General features: G+C 35.4%; 1 protein-coding gene across 2 annotated transcripts in view; it reads left to right on the forward strand.

The window, feature by feature from the left end:
- Positions 1-16,013, forward strand: part of MLLT10 (MLLT10 histone lysine methyltransferase DOT1L cofactor) — a 134,700-nt gene that overhangs the window by 48,188 nt on the left and 70,499 nt on the right. For both annotated transcript variants that reach the window (XM_050892023.1, XM_050892024.1), the window contains exon 9: positions 12,120-12,215. In XM_050892023.1, the coding sequence (XP_050747980.1) occupies positions 12,120-12,215 (96 nt within the window). The remainder of the gene's footprint in view (positions 1-12,119; positions 12,216-16,013) is intronic.

A 16,013-nucleotide genomic window follows, 5' to 3' on the forward strand; every position in this document is an offset into this window, starting at 1 on the left:
TTTTTAAGCTCACTTCCACTTTGGATGGATGTTGATCTCCATTGTTCTTGGATAATCTTCTAAAAAGTGTCTTTAGGTCTGGTTAATGGCGTAGGTGAATAGTTCCATCTTCATCTGGTAATGCAGAAGAGTGTGCACTGTGATGTGGTTGTACCTCTAAATCTAAATTTATGACTAAAATAATAAAAGTATGGGGTTTTGGCAGATCTTTTTTTCTTAATAACACATTGGTAGAAAAAAAACAGTCTTGAATTACAGACTACAGAATTACCTGCAAGGTAAAACCTTACCAATATTTGCCATGTGTTTTTCTTAGTTTGCTTAGTTTTTCACCACTATCATATTTTAGGTCCTGTTTTGTCAAAATACATGCATGGATTTTTACTCACATTGACAAAACTTTGAAGTTGAATTTGAAGAAACTTTGAGGTGTGAGCATGAAGCTTGTTTTCAGTTTTGTATGTCTGAGCAGTGCAAAAAACATGTTGCTGTTGTGTTGTGGTTTGTTTTTTTTTTTTTTTTGTTTTTTTTTTTTTTAAAGTGACTTTGAGTGGAGATACTATGCTTTTTCAGGTCGTAATACCTGTAAAATCTTCAGGGAATACTTGGAGGGACTTTCTAGCAGAGTGTGTTCAGCCAGTGTGTCAGCAATTTTTTCTGCTAGCTGCTCAGCTTCTCCTGCTCTGGAAGTGTTTTGATGTGGATCTTCTAGAAATAGTTGATGTTGTGGCTTGCCTTTGCAAGTCCTGGCCTTTTTCTGTGACTTGAAGTTTGCTAGAAATAGGACATTAAAGTTTCTTCTACCTTTCATGAACTGAAACATGGTAATCCAGAAGATCTCATGATCTGTAATACCAAGTGAAGCAATGCAGTTTGAAGCGCTAACCTATTATTTGACATTCAGTGGTTCTCATAGCACGTTGTAGCACGTTCACTTATCAAGTTTAATTTGCTTTGTATGTTGTATAATAACAAAACACTATTCTAGTTAAAACCACCAAGTGGTGAAAAAAGTTGCAGTTTCCTAAAGCTGTTAATCACCTAACTTTTTGTGGCTACAGATTTTTTGTTTGGTGTTTTTAATCTTACATGTTCTATAGTTAAAGAATGACCTGTGCTTTGCAAAATACTAATCTTCAGTCAATGAATCCTATGTGGTATGGAGGCTCATTCTCTTGGTAAATTTGATTACCTTCTGCATGTGATGTCTTATTTGATATAGTATATCAAATATACAGTGTATCTTGGAGGAGTAGGGTCATTTTTTAGGGTGAATTTCCTTATTTTCCTCTTCTGTAAACCTGTTTGGAATCTAGATTGTTGTCATATTACAGTAAATATGGATATCTTTCTTCCCAGATACAGTGGTGTCTCCCCCCCTCCCCTCCCAGTAAGGGCACTCTAGTTTCTACTTTATTTTTTGTCTTTGTTCTTTGGATAATCTGATCTTCAGGCATCCTTAAAGCTTTCCCTTTTGCCAAGCTGAAGCCATATGGCTTGAGGATTGGAACCATTTTTATTGCTCAGACCTCAAAAGCTATCCATTTGCATATATAATATTATTCTGCAATAAGAAGAGGTTGGTCTGAAAATGTTGATATGGGTAGCTGTCATTTTTGTAAACAGACACTGAGTTGAAAGCATGTGTTTTCATTCATAATGTGTATTTAGTCTCTTCTGGGCACTGTGCTTACAAAATCAATAGCAAATATATAAAGGTATAATTAAAAAACCCACCAAACTTTTGGTATGATTTAATTTTAATGAGGAATTTGAAGCTACAGAATAAATAGCTTAGTTATATTCTGATGACTGCTGCACTAAGTATTGTTGGTTTCTATGGCAGAGATGTTATTTAGAAATGATTAGAGATTAGGCTGTGTGCCTCATAAGTAGGGTTGGTAGTGTGCTGCTTGACATCCCATTATAATATCCCTTTTTTCAGGGCCCAGATGTTTACCTCAAGCTTTTTGGGGAAAAACTTAGGCCACCATGAGGCTGTGGAAGAACACCTTGCTTTACTAATGTTCCTGGCAGCCTTATCTTTGAAAGGGACTAAAGAAGGAACTAAACATGTCTGGGATTGACCTTTGTGTAAAGGAAGTATTTCTTGCCACTTATGTGAAAATTAGGCAAGCTTACTAGCATTATATGTTTATGACTTCTGAAAAATGTGAATTTACTACATAGTAAGTAGCTGCTGTATAGCAGCTGAATTACACAAATTCCTTTTCTGCTAGAAGTGCTTTGGTCTGGGCTGAGCAGAAAGGGGAAATTTAAAACTCTTTGCTGTGATGGCTCATATGATGCAAATTGAACAAAAATGGGCTTGTGACTGAAGACGGCAAATGTGTAAGAAGTGGTGATTGAAGAGGCAAAAAGAACAAAATAGTGACGAGGAGCCCCAGGGCACTGTTACAGAAGTTGGAGGGTGTCAGAGGAGAACCTAAAATGCAGGAGCCAGGACAAGTGTTCTAAACACTGAGCTACTGGCTAAAGGGAATTCATTATGGGCATCTTCTTGCTGCTTGTCCAGTTCTTAAAGAAACGTTACACCTTCTCTGATTTTTGAGGAGAGAAACTTGAACATTAGAGTTTGAGGCAGCGCATGACGTTCACCGTGTTCCGCTGTAGCTGTGAGTTTCGTTGTTAGGCCCATGGGAAGGGAAAATTTAAAACACACCTCTACTCGTTGAAAATTTCCATAGGCTAGCTCTGTGTTCGTTTGTGAACTGCACTCTGAACTGCCCAAATTTTCCCAATATGTTGCGAAGGAGCCTACATTCATATGTCAGGTCTATGAATTTCATTTGGGAGAAAGGCGCTTGATGCTTTCTAAAGTATTTTAATGCTCTGTGTGGGCTGTTACAAATCAAGTTCTAAACACTCAGATCAAGTGTTCATTAGGTATTCCTCACTATCTGAATAACTGACTGTGAAAAGATAAAATTGACCTGCCATGCATCGCATAAGATTCTGTGGCAAAAATAGGAACAGACTGCAGTTCTTTGGGTTACCATTCAGCTGCATAAGTAATGGTTTCCTTTTTTTCTCTTAAAAAAAAAAAAAAATCTGATTTAGTCTTGAAGAGTCAATTTATAGTACTGTATAAAGCAGAGTGTTGCAAAGGCAATTCTAATTATGTCATTCCTATGTTAATTGCCTCATTTCATAAACTTAATGATGTTATTTGAACATTGGGGGTTTTGTGTAAATTTTCAGGGGAAAAAAGCTCCAGACTCATCTCAGTAATGCAGTATCCCACTGCATTTTTATTAATTTTTTAAGTTTTTGTTAATCAGTGTAATAGATTTGACTGTTTAATCCTCTCAACTGTTCTTGATGTATGAAGCAAAATTGTAAGAATGCTAAAGATAACTAGAAGTGTTTTGCAACCACTTTGAAATTACTTCGATTTTAATTATTGAAGCAATGCTAGATAAATACTATTCAAATGAGAATTGTGTGGTATGGATACTAATGGTGATGCTTATCCATGTTGACTTCTTCCAAATTCTGTTCAGTCAGAGGGAAAGAAGAATGCCTCTAAAACACCTCTAAAAACTGGTCAATAAGTATATACCATGTGTAGCTCAGTGTACAGATGGTCTTTAATACCTATCTATGAGCTGCAGAACCTGGTTCCTGTTTCCTAAGACTTGAGTTTTTGTGTGGGTTCTCTGGTGTTCAAAAAGGGGTGACTTTCGTGCTGCAGTCTTTTACTGTTGGTGCCAACGAATAGTATTTCTGTTTCTGGGCACCTGTTGTTTACTGACTTTGTAGGAGTGTAATTTTTTCTTTTTTAACGTATCATTTCATGTCAAATTGTGTTGAAAGTCTAGTTATTTGGGAGGACTGACAGAGTGTGACTGTGTAAACAAAATTTCATTAGAAAGCTACTCTGTCTGAGTATATTCAGTAATATATATCTTTAAAGTCTGCAAGATTAAGAGCAAAGGTGGCATCTTGTTGTTTGATTTGTTGCCTGCTAAAGTTCTGTGTTAACTTGTGCTGTATTCTGTATCAGCCTGATAATCAACTGCGTGTAATCTACTGGAACTGGCACCAGTTGGTATAGATGGCACAGCAAAATGAACTCTTGTGGAGGTCAGGAAGAACTATATAAGCAGATAAGCTCATTTTTATTTAAATTGTATTTTAGTAAGAGGAAAAGTAGGAAATTCTGTTGCAATTATCATGCTTATCATGGAATTGCTGATTTGACTACCTCATATTTTTCTAACCTTACAGTAACATGTCATATATATTACGGAAAACAGAGTAATCTTTTAGTGTGCCTTAACACAACAAACACCTCATAATAGTATTAAGCTTGGCACCTGGGGTTAATTAATTATTGTAAAATCAAACTGACAAACAGATCACCTCAGGTATACCTAAAATCTACTCTGTAAGATGTAGAATTTTGTAAGGCTGCATTAGTTGCAGCTGTCCTTTTCCCCTCAAAGTACACATTTTAGTCTTCTACTTTTCACCGTGAAAGAAAACAAACTCAAAACCCGACCCCAGCAGAACCTGTGCACGAAATAATAGTGAATAGTAACAGTGATAATTGTCTCTGTAGACTGTAAAACTGAAATTCCATGGGTGGCAAAATCCTCAAACATTTATCTGAAGAAATTCTGTTATTTGTTTCTTTCATGGAGCTACTACTTCACTGTGGTTTTTATAGGCGTCTCTAGAACAATACTGGGAGAATCAGAATTTTGAGTAGACCTCTACTGTAGTAAGTTCTTACTGTGCTCATCAAACAAGAGTTGTGTTTTTTTGAAGAAAAGCACATTGTTAGTCCGGATGTCTTCCTTAGTCTGCAGGGATCAACCAAAAGACTTTGTGTTTCATTGAAAAATTGCGATGATATACTGGAGGTATTATTAGGTGTTACTCTTACTTATTTTGTTATTTATTATTTATGCTATTATTACATATTACTTCAGTTTCATCAATATCTTCACAAAATTTTAAGAAAAGACTTTCTGTCTGATTATGATTTTGATCTTTCTACAAGTTCAGTGTATTGTAGAATCATTTACTTAACTCCTCAATGTTCGTACTCTGCCACATTATAAGACAGAGGAAAGTAACTGTTGAATAACCGGGGTAAAAGGTAAGCTGAACTTTGAAGGAACATGAACATTTCTTGCTTGAGAAAATTATGCAATGTTGTTTGTCTTAATTTGAAAACTAGATGACACCTGAACATTAAGAATAGGTCATTAAGGTTACTGCTTGATTTTTGTTTCTGTTAGAGCAATGTATCTTCCTACACTTCAGTTCTGTAGCTATAACTGTGAGAGATGTAGAAGCAAAAGGTGCTTTAAGATATTCTTTTTCTTTGCTTTGGATCCTAGATTAATATAAGATTATTAGTACTTTATGTTGACTTTGTAACAGTTTCTAGAAGGTAATCTTGATACTTTTTTATAAAGTTGTACCTATACGCTGTTCAGCAGGTACAATGTTTTGTGTGCTGGTAGACCACATGCAGTTAAAGGTGACCTGCAATGCTAAGCTGACTGAGCCAGGAAAATTAAATGTATTCCTTTTGCTTGCCATTCTATTTGCCTATTTCTTGACATATATTTGGTGGGTATCTTTAAGTTACCTTGCATACAGTGGAGCATTTCACAGTATGTAACATAATACATATTTTAAAGTTTTAAATACTTGCAATTTTTATAGGAGTAAAGGAAGGTGAGCATGGACAATAAATAGGTGCTTTGATTTAGTTAATCTTGCACCATTTTTGAAGTTATAAAGTACTACTCAAGTGTTTAGCACTGAGTATCCATCACTAACCATTAACATTAGACTGTGTAAATAACAGAAAAAGCATATTTTAATGTTAAATATCAAAAGAAGAGTAGCTTATTCTGAATAAGAGTTGTAGTGTGTTAGTCTTGCACCTAAGAGAAGCTTTGGCTGGCATTTTTATCATTGCTTCTTGAGTCTTTTTACCATTGATAGTTAAAATTCTGACCATTATCCCTGTATTGAAGTGAGGTTTTTGAGTGTTTTAAGTAATTGTATCAAGGATTGATACTTAAGAACAAGTTTCGTGCTTAGAGCTGAATATGTATGTATTTGAATAATGCTGGCAGTAGTGTTCCACCTCTCCCTATAAACTATCCTGTGCCTATATCCTTTTATTACTGTGACTGCAGCAATGCTGCTACTGCATTTAATTTTCCTGCTGTGGTTTATACCGTATAAAGTGATAGATAAATGCTTGAGCTAGGGCTGTTCTTGTCAAAACAAGATAAATTAGGATTTGAATTTGAAACTTGTGGACCATGGGCATCTTTCATTCTGGAATTGTTATGGTTATATTACTAATAGCTACTAGTCACAAATAAGAGGCCAAGCAGGTCTTGTATTGGGGATTAGCAAGAACTATGCGCAGCCTTCTATTAAAGACGTTAGTTGTGATGGTGACAGCTCTGGATTTACAAGCTTCAGTGATGGAAAGGTAGTGCAGAAAACCCATAAATGACAAAAGCACCAGTCTGAGTACTCTGTGCTAATACCACATTCTGATACGTTGGAATTATTTGAGGGAGTCAAGAACAGCGGCTAAAAATTAGTGATTTAGACATTTAGATGATTTTGCTTGCAAGAATCACTAAGGAAAATAGATTTGAAAATGTTGTTAAGGTTTGAAAACTTGGGAAAACCAAAGGTAGTGAGGGGTTATGATTTTTGTAATAGAGAAGGGGATAAAAATGGAATACTTCAAGGTCAGCCCAAGCACTTTTGTCTGAAGGGCCAAGCACTGCTGCTTGCTGATAGTGTGCATGTGTTTTAATTCTTCCAAAATAGAAGTTAGTTAGTCTCCTGTTCCCTGGGCAGGCGAGCTCTTGCTCCTCCATTCTGCGTCTACCTCTTCTTGTCTCTGTTACTGTCCATCTCTCATGCTCCTTCACTGAACTAACCTAGCTCACTAAAACAGCAGAAAACTATCCACTTCATTTTTTGTTGCTGCTGTTTTAGCAGTTTGAATTGGCACACAGAAGATCTGACAAGCTAAGCAGTGTGGGAAAGGTGAGAGAGGGGTCAAGAAACTTCCCCTCCCCTTTGTAACAGTGAACTCTTAAATGCCAAACTTCAGAATGTAGTTTAATGAAATGAAGTACTGTGGAAACCTCTTTGGAGAAGGCTGTGCGTTCCTGAGACAAAAATGAATTGCAAATAACTGTAAATACCTTCAATAAGTTAAATGATACTTCCATGTGGAAATGTTATGAATTAATAGTGCCATTAGAGAAAAGCTGAACTCATCCATTTCATCTGTACTGGAAAAGTTATCATTCACTTGCATTATTCAGTCTTCCCAGACATTGAGGTCCAAACTGTGGAATGATAGAATTGATAACATTTATTCTGTTGGTAACAGATCAGAGCTAAGACACAATTATACATGCATCCTTAATTTGATATTTCGATGAGATATTTTCATTCAGTAGTCTGATAAATGTTTCCTCTTAAAGTACGTTAAAGAAAATGAATGAGCAAGTGCTGATCTTTAGAGTGATTCAACGTGTAAATGAGCTAAAAAACCCGAAGAGTTGGAACCAAACTGTATTTGTGAAATCATATTATGTAATAATTTTGTAGATTGAATCTTTGTGGAAGAAATAGGAGCAATCAAAATGTGCTTTTTTTCCCTTCTCTCCCCCCCCCCCCCCCCCCCAAGAGGGCCATGTACAGAAGGTGCTATAGAATTCCAGAAATCTTACACCATATTTGTTTTCTTATCTTGCAGCATGTAGCTACTGGAATTAAGAAGGTATTACATAATTTTTTAGATAAGAAACAAAAGGCAAAAATGAGATCCCTAGTGATAAATAAAGCTTTCTGATTAATCATGACATATGAACTCTAGGTATTTTGTATTGGCATTTAGCTACATCATAAATCAGGGCTTTTCAAGTTCTAGGATGAATAATGTTACAGCTGCTTACCCAATGGCTGCATGGCAATCACGCCTTATTTTTCTTACAGGAAGAAAGGTTTCAGGAGCTGCCTGAATCTGGTCTGTTGAGCTACCCTATTTGTGAACCAAGATTGAAGTTTCCTTTGTCAATTTTGTAGTTGGCTCTGTATTTTTTAACGTATTCTTCCTTGGAATGTTTCTTCTGCTAAATCCTGTTTTTACCAAATGTAGCATTGCATTTATGAGCTCTGCAACTATGTTAAAATACAGGTGTTTGGAACATCTGAACTCATGCCTATGAATCTTTAAAAAATTTAAGTCTGAGTATATAAATGGGATACATGGGTTCTGCCTGCCCTCAGGGCTCCCTTAGCTTTCACTTACTAGCAATAGTATTTTCATGTTAAGAGTATTTTACTTGTTAAGAGTAATTTCTGCCCTTTTTTTCCTTACAGTAAAGCTTGTAAAAGGTCAGACATTTGATATCATTACCTTCCCTAGAATGGTGGGGTTTCCATGTGGCTTTCTGGATGGATGTTTATCTTAGTGAGCTACTGATTTTTTTTTTTTTTTAATTTTTTTTTTTTTTTGAGCTGTGGCTGATCAGAGGAGGTCTACAAAAGTGAAGCATGCAGTGAGTTGTCTGTGAAGGGCCAACTGTTTGTTCTTTTTCTGGCAGTAGGGAGGATGGCTAGTTTGTGTGTCCTTCCTTTGAGACAGACTTGATTGAAAGCTGTCATATTTGTTAAATATTGTAGGAATTCATGTCCCTCTTATTCCTTTTCTGGATGCAAAAGTGGATATTGCAGAACTTCTATTATGCTTTGTGTGCATCTCTATGGTGAGAAGAGGGTGCAACTGCAAGGATTCACTTTGTGGGAGCTAAGTCTCTTCATCTCAGCAGGTTGTTGCTGAAATTTTTATTCCTATCAGTGTAAAACCTGAGCATTCCTTTCAAAGGTTTTCCTGCAGTGAAATGTTCTCCACTTCTTTGATGTTATTTGCATCTGGAGTCAATTCACATTCAGAAGTGGGACTTCTGAACTTTCCTTAGGAAGAAAAAAGAAAATGAAAAGAAAAAGAAGAGAGATTGTTAGAAGAGGTATAACCTAAAAGGAGGAGGGAATGTAGAGTTAAGGACAGCAGACCTCCTGTGGATGAGATCTTTGTATGCAAAAGGCCTTTGGGTGGGATACGCCTCCAGTGGCCTTGAGTGGTAAGCTGTGACCTTGGTAAGCTGCCCTGCCAAACTTGGTGATTTGGATCTGGGAGAGGAATTTGATGTGGTTGCTGATGCTTCACTTTACAGAACTTAAAGCATATTCTTTCCAGGCTCTTAGTCATTTATGTCCCCTCCTTTCCCCCTGTTCTTGTATCCCTCTTTCCTTCTTCTTGACACATCCTCTTCTGTTGACACTACTATCAAAGTGATTTCAGTACATTACAGAATGTAATTTGAAGTCCTCCTGACTGTTGCTTTGATCAGAATTCTATGTTTCTTTGCCTTTCAGACAAAATTAACACTGGAAGTAAAAGAACACTAGAAAGTCTACAGATGAGATTGTAAAACATGTTCATTTAAACGTTTCCTATTGTTTACTGATATTGCTGTGAAGTTGCATCTTAAAGCATATTAAAGTTGTTGCCTCTTGGCCTCAAAATTAAAATAATTTCTTTAGGGTTATTTGAATTTCCTAGTAAAATGATGAAAGTTGAAGAAACTCAGGCAGTGACTTAGATTTCCATTTCATAATTTCCTTCCTGAGGCTTGTTTGGGGTTCAGTGAAATTGTTCCTCAAGTTTATCTAAACATGTACACTGATGATATAGTAAGCTGAGTAACTAGCACTGATGAAAGGCTTTTGGATCAACAGATTTGACGGATAACATGGCTTGGTGTACATGCTTCTGTTTTCTCTTGATCCCTGCTTGTTTTCTGGCAGTATGGGTAGCACTTTTGGGACTGTTATATTTAAGAAATTATTGAAAGGCTGTACAGTGCATTTGAATCCCTCCTCTCCATATTTTTTTTTTCTTTCAGATGTGTATTTTCCAGATTTGAAAAGACCCAAACAAACAATCCCCCTCCAAAAAAAAAAAAAAAAAAAACCCCAAAAGAAAACAAAAACAGCCTCCCTGATCTAAAACTTCCTCAACAAGCCTATATTAGGTTTTAAACAACTGAAATCCTACCTTATGGTGTACATTGTTGTAATTATGACACCTGTACACTTTGTTATGAAAGGGGAAACTCCATATTTCTATCCAAGCAGCACACTGGAAAAAAAACCAAGTTCACTTGAGGGTATGAAAAAAACCCCTAGAAATCCCCATCAGCCTTTTAAAAAGTTCTCTTGGACCTTCCTTTGAGTTTTAAGAAGTATACAAGAATCAAAAGGACTTTATATATTGTATTCTAGCAAGTATATTTTTGCATGATACTTTGGTGAAGATAGCTTTGGTAGTTTGTGAATTTTCTTGGCTAAACTGTATTTCCTTCCTTGCAAAATTAGGTTATAAGTTTACTTAAATGGATTTGGGCTGGTTAGAGACAAAGTGATCTCTAAGTCAGTCAGCCGGTATTTATAGTTCATAAAGGTAGGGATAAATGTGTTTTGCTTTCAACTTTGCATCTAGATTGTCAATTAACTGATTCGACTTTATTAGAGAATTTGAGAACCCATTCTCTTATTCTCTCAGGCTGATTCCATGAAATAAGTTTCTGATATTTCTTCCATTGTGACTGAAATAGAAAATTGATACTTGGTGATACCTGAATAGAGTATGCACGTATTAGATCTCATCCTGGTGCTTGGTGAGAGTGGTTGTGCAGTCGCTGTTGAACAAATTCGGTTTTCTTTTGAGGGTCTGGATAATAGTTTTGATAGAGAAAGATCAGCATGGATCGTTTTTAAGATTCAAAACAGTTACTGAGTTCTCATATGGCTATTCAGACTTACACATTTTAAGTTGTCTTCCTCATCTTTTCAAGCCACTCAATAGGAGTTTTAAACCCCTTGTGTCAATCCATATGTATGCATTTTTTTGGTAGCTTTCTGTTGAAGCACTCATTCTTAACAAATAGCCATAGATTATGCTGTTCTGCTGAGATTTGTGTGAGTACACAAAAATTCCGCGTATATATAGTTAAAGAAGCAAAATACTTGAGTGCCAGTAGCTTACAAGTAACTTTCACACCTGCAGTTTCTCACCTGCATCTTTTGACATTGGCTGTCTAAATAAACCATATTATGATGCTAAGGAAAAAATGACCATCTAGACTTGTTTTTGATTCAGTTGGTAAAAATACTGAACTCCTGTATTCTAAGTTGAATTGTTAATTTTGTCAGACTCGGTATTCTTTTGGTATTTGTCTGAATTATTTAAACAAATACAATTTGGGTCTGGTTCTGTAATCCTCTAAGAATTGATTTCTACCAGTATGGAAGACTTCTATTATACTTTAAAGGCTCTGGGTTAAGAAATTATTTTCTCTCTGTTTGCACGATTTTATTCACGCTGCCAATGCTTCATGTTGTGTTTAAAGGAAGAAAAATTAAATTCTTAACCTCTTTAGAAAGCACACTTGATTTGTATAGCTTTTGGTATTTTGTTAAGTTTAACATGGAAGATATTTAGTATGTAAACCGTATGCACCTTTTTGGGAATGAAATCTAAATCAAATTTCACATTCTTATGCATGGAAATGTCAGTAGGGGAGCCAAAGCTAAAACCTTGTATTAATTTACAGTAGTATCGCAACAAAAAATACTGTGTAGGTGCAGAAATGCAGGAAGATAGAAATCTTTGGTGAGAAATGCAGGAAAACCTCTGAAGCAGAAACCATGTCTCTGTTTTTAATCCAGTTTCTTTTGTTGATTAATTGATTATTGGGAAGATGGATAATATTAACAACAGTGGATTCATAAATGCTGGCTATAATTGAAGAATTTCAGTTTGTGTACTTTGAAGGCAAATATAAATACTTGATTTGCTTTTAAAAATTATATTATAAAAATTTCAAAACATTAATGTTATTTCCACTAAAATAGCAGAGGACATTATTAACCATCTCTTAAATTTTGATAACACTTGATGCTACGTAAAATGGATTATGTTAAAGATGAAGCTGAACTTAGGTTATATTCTCTTTTGTAACTTCTAGAAATATAAAGAGAAAGATAAACACAAGCAAAAATATAAGAAGCAGTCGGAGTCCTCACCATCCTTGGTTCCATCTCTTACTGTAACTACAGAGAAAGTAAGTCAATGTGTTTTTCCTTCTCTTCCACTTCAATTACTTATCTTGAAATTTCATGATGTAATCATTCCACTGTATATACAGGAGCTTTATGGTGGCATAGATTCTATAATTATCAAGCACACTTGGTATTTTTTCCTGTAACGTAAAATCCTAAAATACTTTGAGATTTATCATATGGAGAAAGGCTTAGAGTTTTGTAGTTGAATAGTGAGTGATTTAATGACCCCACTCAGGTGCCACTGATACTTCAGTAAGTTTTATTTCATTGACTTACGTTTAATAATTTGAGAAGTTTTAGAAAATCTTTCCTTTGAAATTCACTTGTGTGTGCTGAGCTGTCACTGAACCTGGAAGCATTTAAGCTGGTAATTATGAAATTACAACTCATGCTTCATAATATCACATTGCCTTTTTAGCAGTCTGCTCCATTAGGTTCTGTGGTCTTTCCTTCCTGTTAATGTGCTAGCAAATACCTAACTAAAGGGGCAATGTAGAGGGTTAAATATTGATGATTCTCATTGTACTCTACAAGAAGTGCTTTTGCTGTCCACCAAAAAAATGACCCTACTGATGACACTGCAGAGTGGGCAGCAGTATTGAGAAATGGGTTTTTTGACTTCAAAGTTGTAAAACATTTGTCCCATTCATGTGGGAATGTTTGACATCCGAGTTGGGGAATCATGGTTTGAATTAATTAGCCATCAGTACGTAGAGCATTGTTTTTTAGTAAAGATGCTGAAGCTTGTGTTAACTGTATGTAGTTTGGTTGCTGAGATGCAATAGTCAACAAATGTGTCTATTTGCATATGGTACACCAAGACCTTGTCAGGACAGGGTAAAACGATTGAAATACCAATTTTCTCTGTCTCTGGAAGTATTCCCTCAACTAGTGGTATCAACTTTAAGAATCACCACCAAGAAAGTTAGTTTTTTAGTATGCTTTGGATATGTCTTTATTCTCAATAGTAGGATTATTAACTTGAGGGTGTGTACCTGTTAACATCCCATTGTCTGCGACTCACGGTCCTGATAAATTAGTCTTGTTTCTGGTTCTGCTGTGTTCTTTTTGACACTATTGTGTCAAGTGAGACTTACTAGTCAGTGGTTTTCTGAAACTCCCAATAACTCTTTATTAAAAAAAAAAGAAAAGAAAAAGAAAAGGTAGAGTCAATTTGTCACTTTGCTGTTTTGAATTAAGAGCAATTAGACATTGCAATTGGTGAGTGTGACAGTTTTTATTGAAATTAAGTTGTAGAACTCTTTGAATAGTATTGCCTGGTCCATGTGATCGGTTATTTCATTTTATTCATTTGTCCTGAATGTACTCCTGTTGAGTCTGAGACAACTCGTAAAATTCATAGCCTGTAAAAGAGGCTTCTTGTGTGGGAACTTCCTTTAAACTCTACAATTTTTGTTTAGGTTTTGTGCCATGTATGATCTTATCTTTCTTGAATTACATCCCTTTTGTACTTTGATTATATAATTGTCATCATAAGTTTTAACAAAAAGTGATAGTACTGTATATTTGTGTAAAAGTTAAAGAAAAGATATTGAAATATTGGTTATTTTTGAGTCCTACCTGTTAGAATATGTTTTTAATGCTGAAGACACAGTTGGATTCTGTTTTTCTGCTAACCTCTTTTCTAATTGCTGTGTCCTCCCTAGACTTTTCCTAATTACAAGGTTTGCGACTTAGTGGTGTACACTTCAGTAAGGTAAACAAGAGTAAAATCCCATTTTTAGCAGACCTCTATTTAATCCAAGTAAAGAATGAAAATCTTGCTGAGTTGTTGGCCATACTGTTAATCGAGATTGTACTATGTATGTATGTATAGCAAGTCAAATATATTTTTGTAGTTAAATCTATAGGATTTATAATAGGAACACTTTAAATATTTTTACGTTCTTTTGAATACCTAAACCTCACCTCTTTATAGTCTTAAAAATCATTAAATAGATAACATTACCAAAAAAAAAAAACAAGTTGCAACTCCTGTGGTGTCCTGGTTTTGGCTGGGATAGAGTTAATTTTCTTCTTAGTAGCTGGTACAGTGCTGTGTTTTGGATTTAGTGTGAGAATAATGCTGATAACACACTGATGTTTTAGTTGTTGCTAAGTAGCGCTTATCCTAAGTTAAGGATTTTTCAGTTTCCCATGCTCTGCCAGCAAGCAGGTGTGCAAGAAGCTGGGAGGGAGCAGAGCCGGGGCAGCTGACCTGAACTAGCCAAAGGGATATTCCATACCGTGGAACGTCATGCCCAGTATATAAAACTGGGGGGGAGTTGGCCGGGAGGGGCAGATCGCTGCTGGGGCATTGGTCAGCGGGTGGTGAGCAATTGCCTTGTGCATCACTTGTCTTTTCTTGGGTTTTATTTCTCTCTCTCTCTCTCTTTTTTTTTTTTTTGTTATATTCTTTTTCATTACTATTATTACTATTACTATTTTATTATTATTATTATTATTATTATATTTCATTATTATTATTGTTAGTATTATATTTTATTTTACTTATTAAACCGTTCTTATCAACCCACATGTTTTACTTTTTTTCCCATTCTCCTCCCCATCCCACTGGGAGTGGGGAGGAGTGAGCAAGGGGCTGTGTGGTACTTAGTTGCTGGCTGGTGTTAAACCACGACATATAGTTAGTAGCAAGGTAGAGCTAGAGCGAATACTAAAGAGAACAAAAACTCTCTATAATTCTAGAACTTAAATTATAACTGAATTAAACTAAACCAGAAGTATTCATTGTGGAATTTAAATATCAACACTTGTCCTTTTAGTTTTCTTTTTTTAACTTTTTGCTTCCTGTGATTTTTTTTCTACCTAAGCTATCTGCTTCCTTTTCTACCTTCTTTTTATAATGCTTCAGATCGTCAGGAAAATTGGTGTTCAGGTTTTTTTACTGAAGTTATTAAGTGTGATTATGTTTTTTTAAAACATACCTGCTGGATATTTGGAAGTGATTTTTTTTGTGGCTAGTTCCTTCAGTTATCTTATTTTTTTTTTCCTAAGTCCTTTAGACACCACTTACATGCATCTGCTTTTCTAGGTTATAAATTCACAGTGTGTTTCTCAAAAATTTGAAATTTCAATAATAAAACAAGCTTTGTTTTCTGAGATAAATATTTGGTTCAGAATATTGTATTAATATGTTACTTTTGTGTGACCTTTTACATAGAGTTTTCAGAATTGATTTGGACTTGATGTCTTTTTCACAGCAGTCTGTCATTGCAATGAATACATTATTTTATCATGGTATATAATCACTTCTGCTACCATATTGTTCCTATGGGAGGTACTGGAATTTGAAATGAATTTTGTTTTTCCTTTTTTAAGTTAAATTCTTTGTGATACAGTGGTAATGACCATTTATGCAGGTGATGCCTTAAAGCATGTTTTTATCTGGATGAGTGGCTTCTTAAGATAGATTCATGAAAGGCTGCAGAATAAACTGTGGATTTACATTATGTGAGTTAGTATACGTGGCTTGCCTGTTTGTTCTGCAAAATTTAATTCCAAGAAATTTTACTGAGGTTCCAGTCCAAATGCTGTGTTGAGATACGAATATGCCGTTTGAGAGGCGTTTTTGTGCATCCTTGTAATGTCTCAGCAAACACTGCTTAGTCTGGATCAGTTAAGTTTGAAAAAGTTTGAAATAAGAAATTCTTCACTACTCTTTGATTAATGTACTAAAAACTTTTTCATTTTTCTTTTGGGGCATACATACAGAATGTGTTAAGAAGGACTAGAATAACTTAGGAATTTGAGTTCTCTCTCTGCCTTTTCTTCTG

Source organism: Gymnogyps californianus, chromosome 2, assembly GCF_018139145.2.
Source record: "Gymnogyps californianus isolate 813 chromosome 2, ASM1813914v2, whole genome shotgun sequence".
Lineage (NCBI taxonomy): Eukaryota > Metazoa > Chordata > Aves > Accipitriformes > Cathartidae > Gymnogyps > Gymnogyps californianus.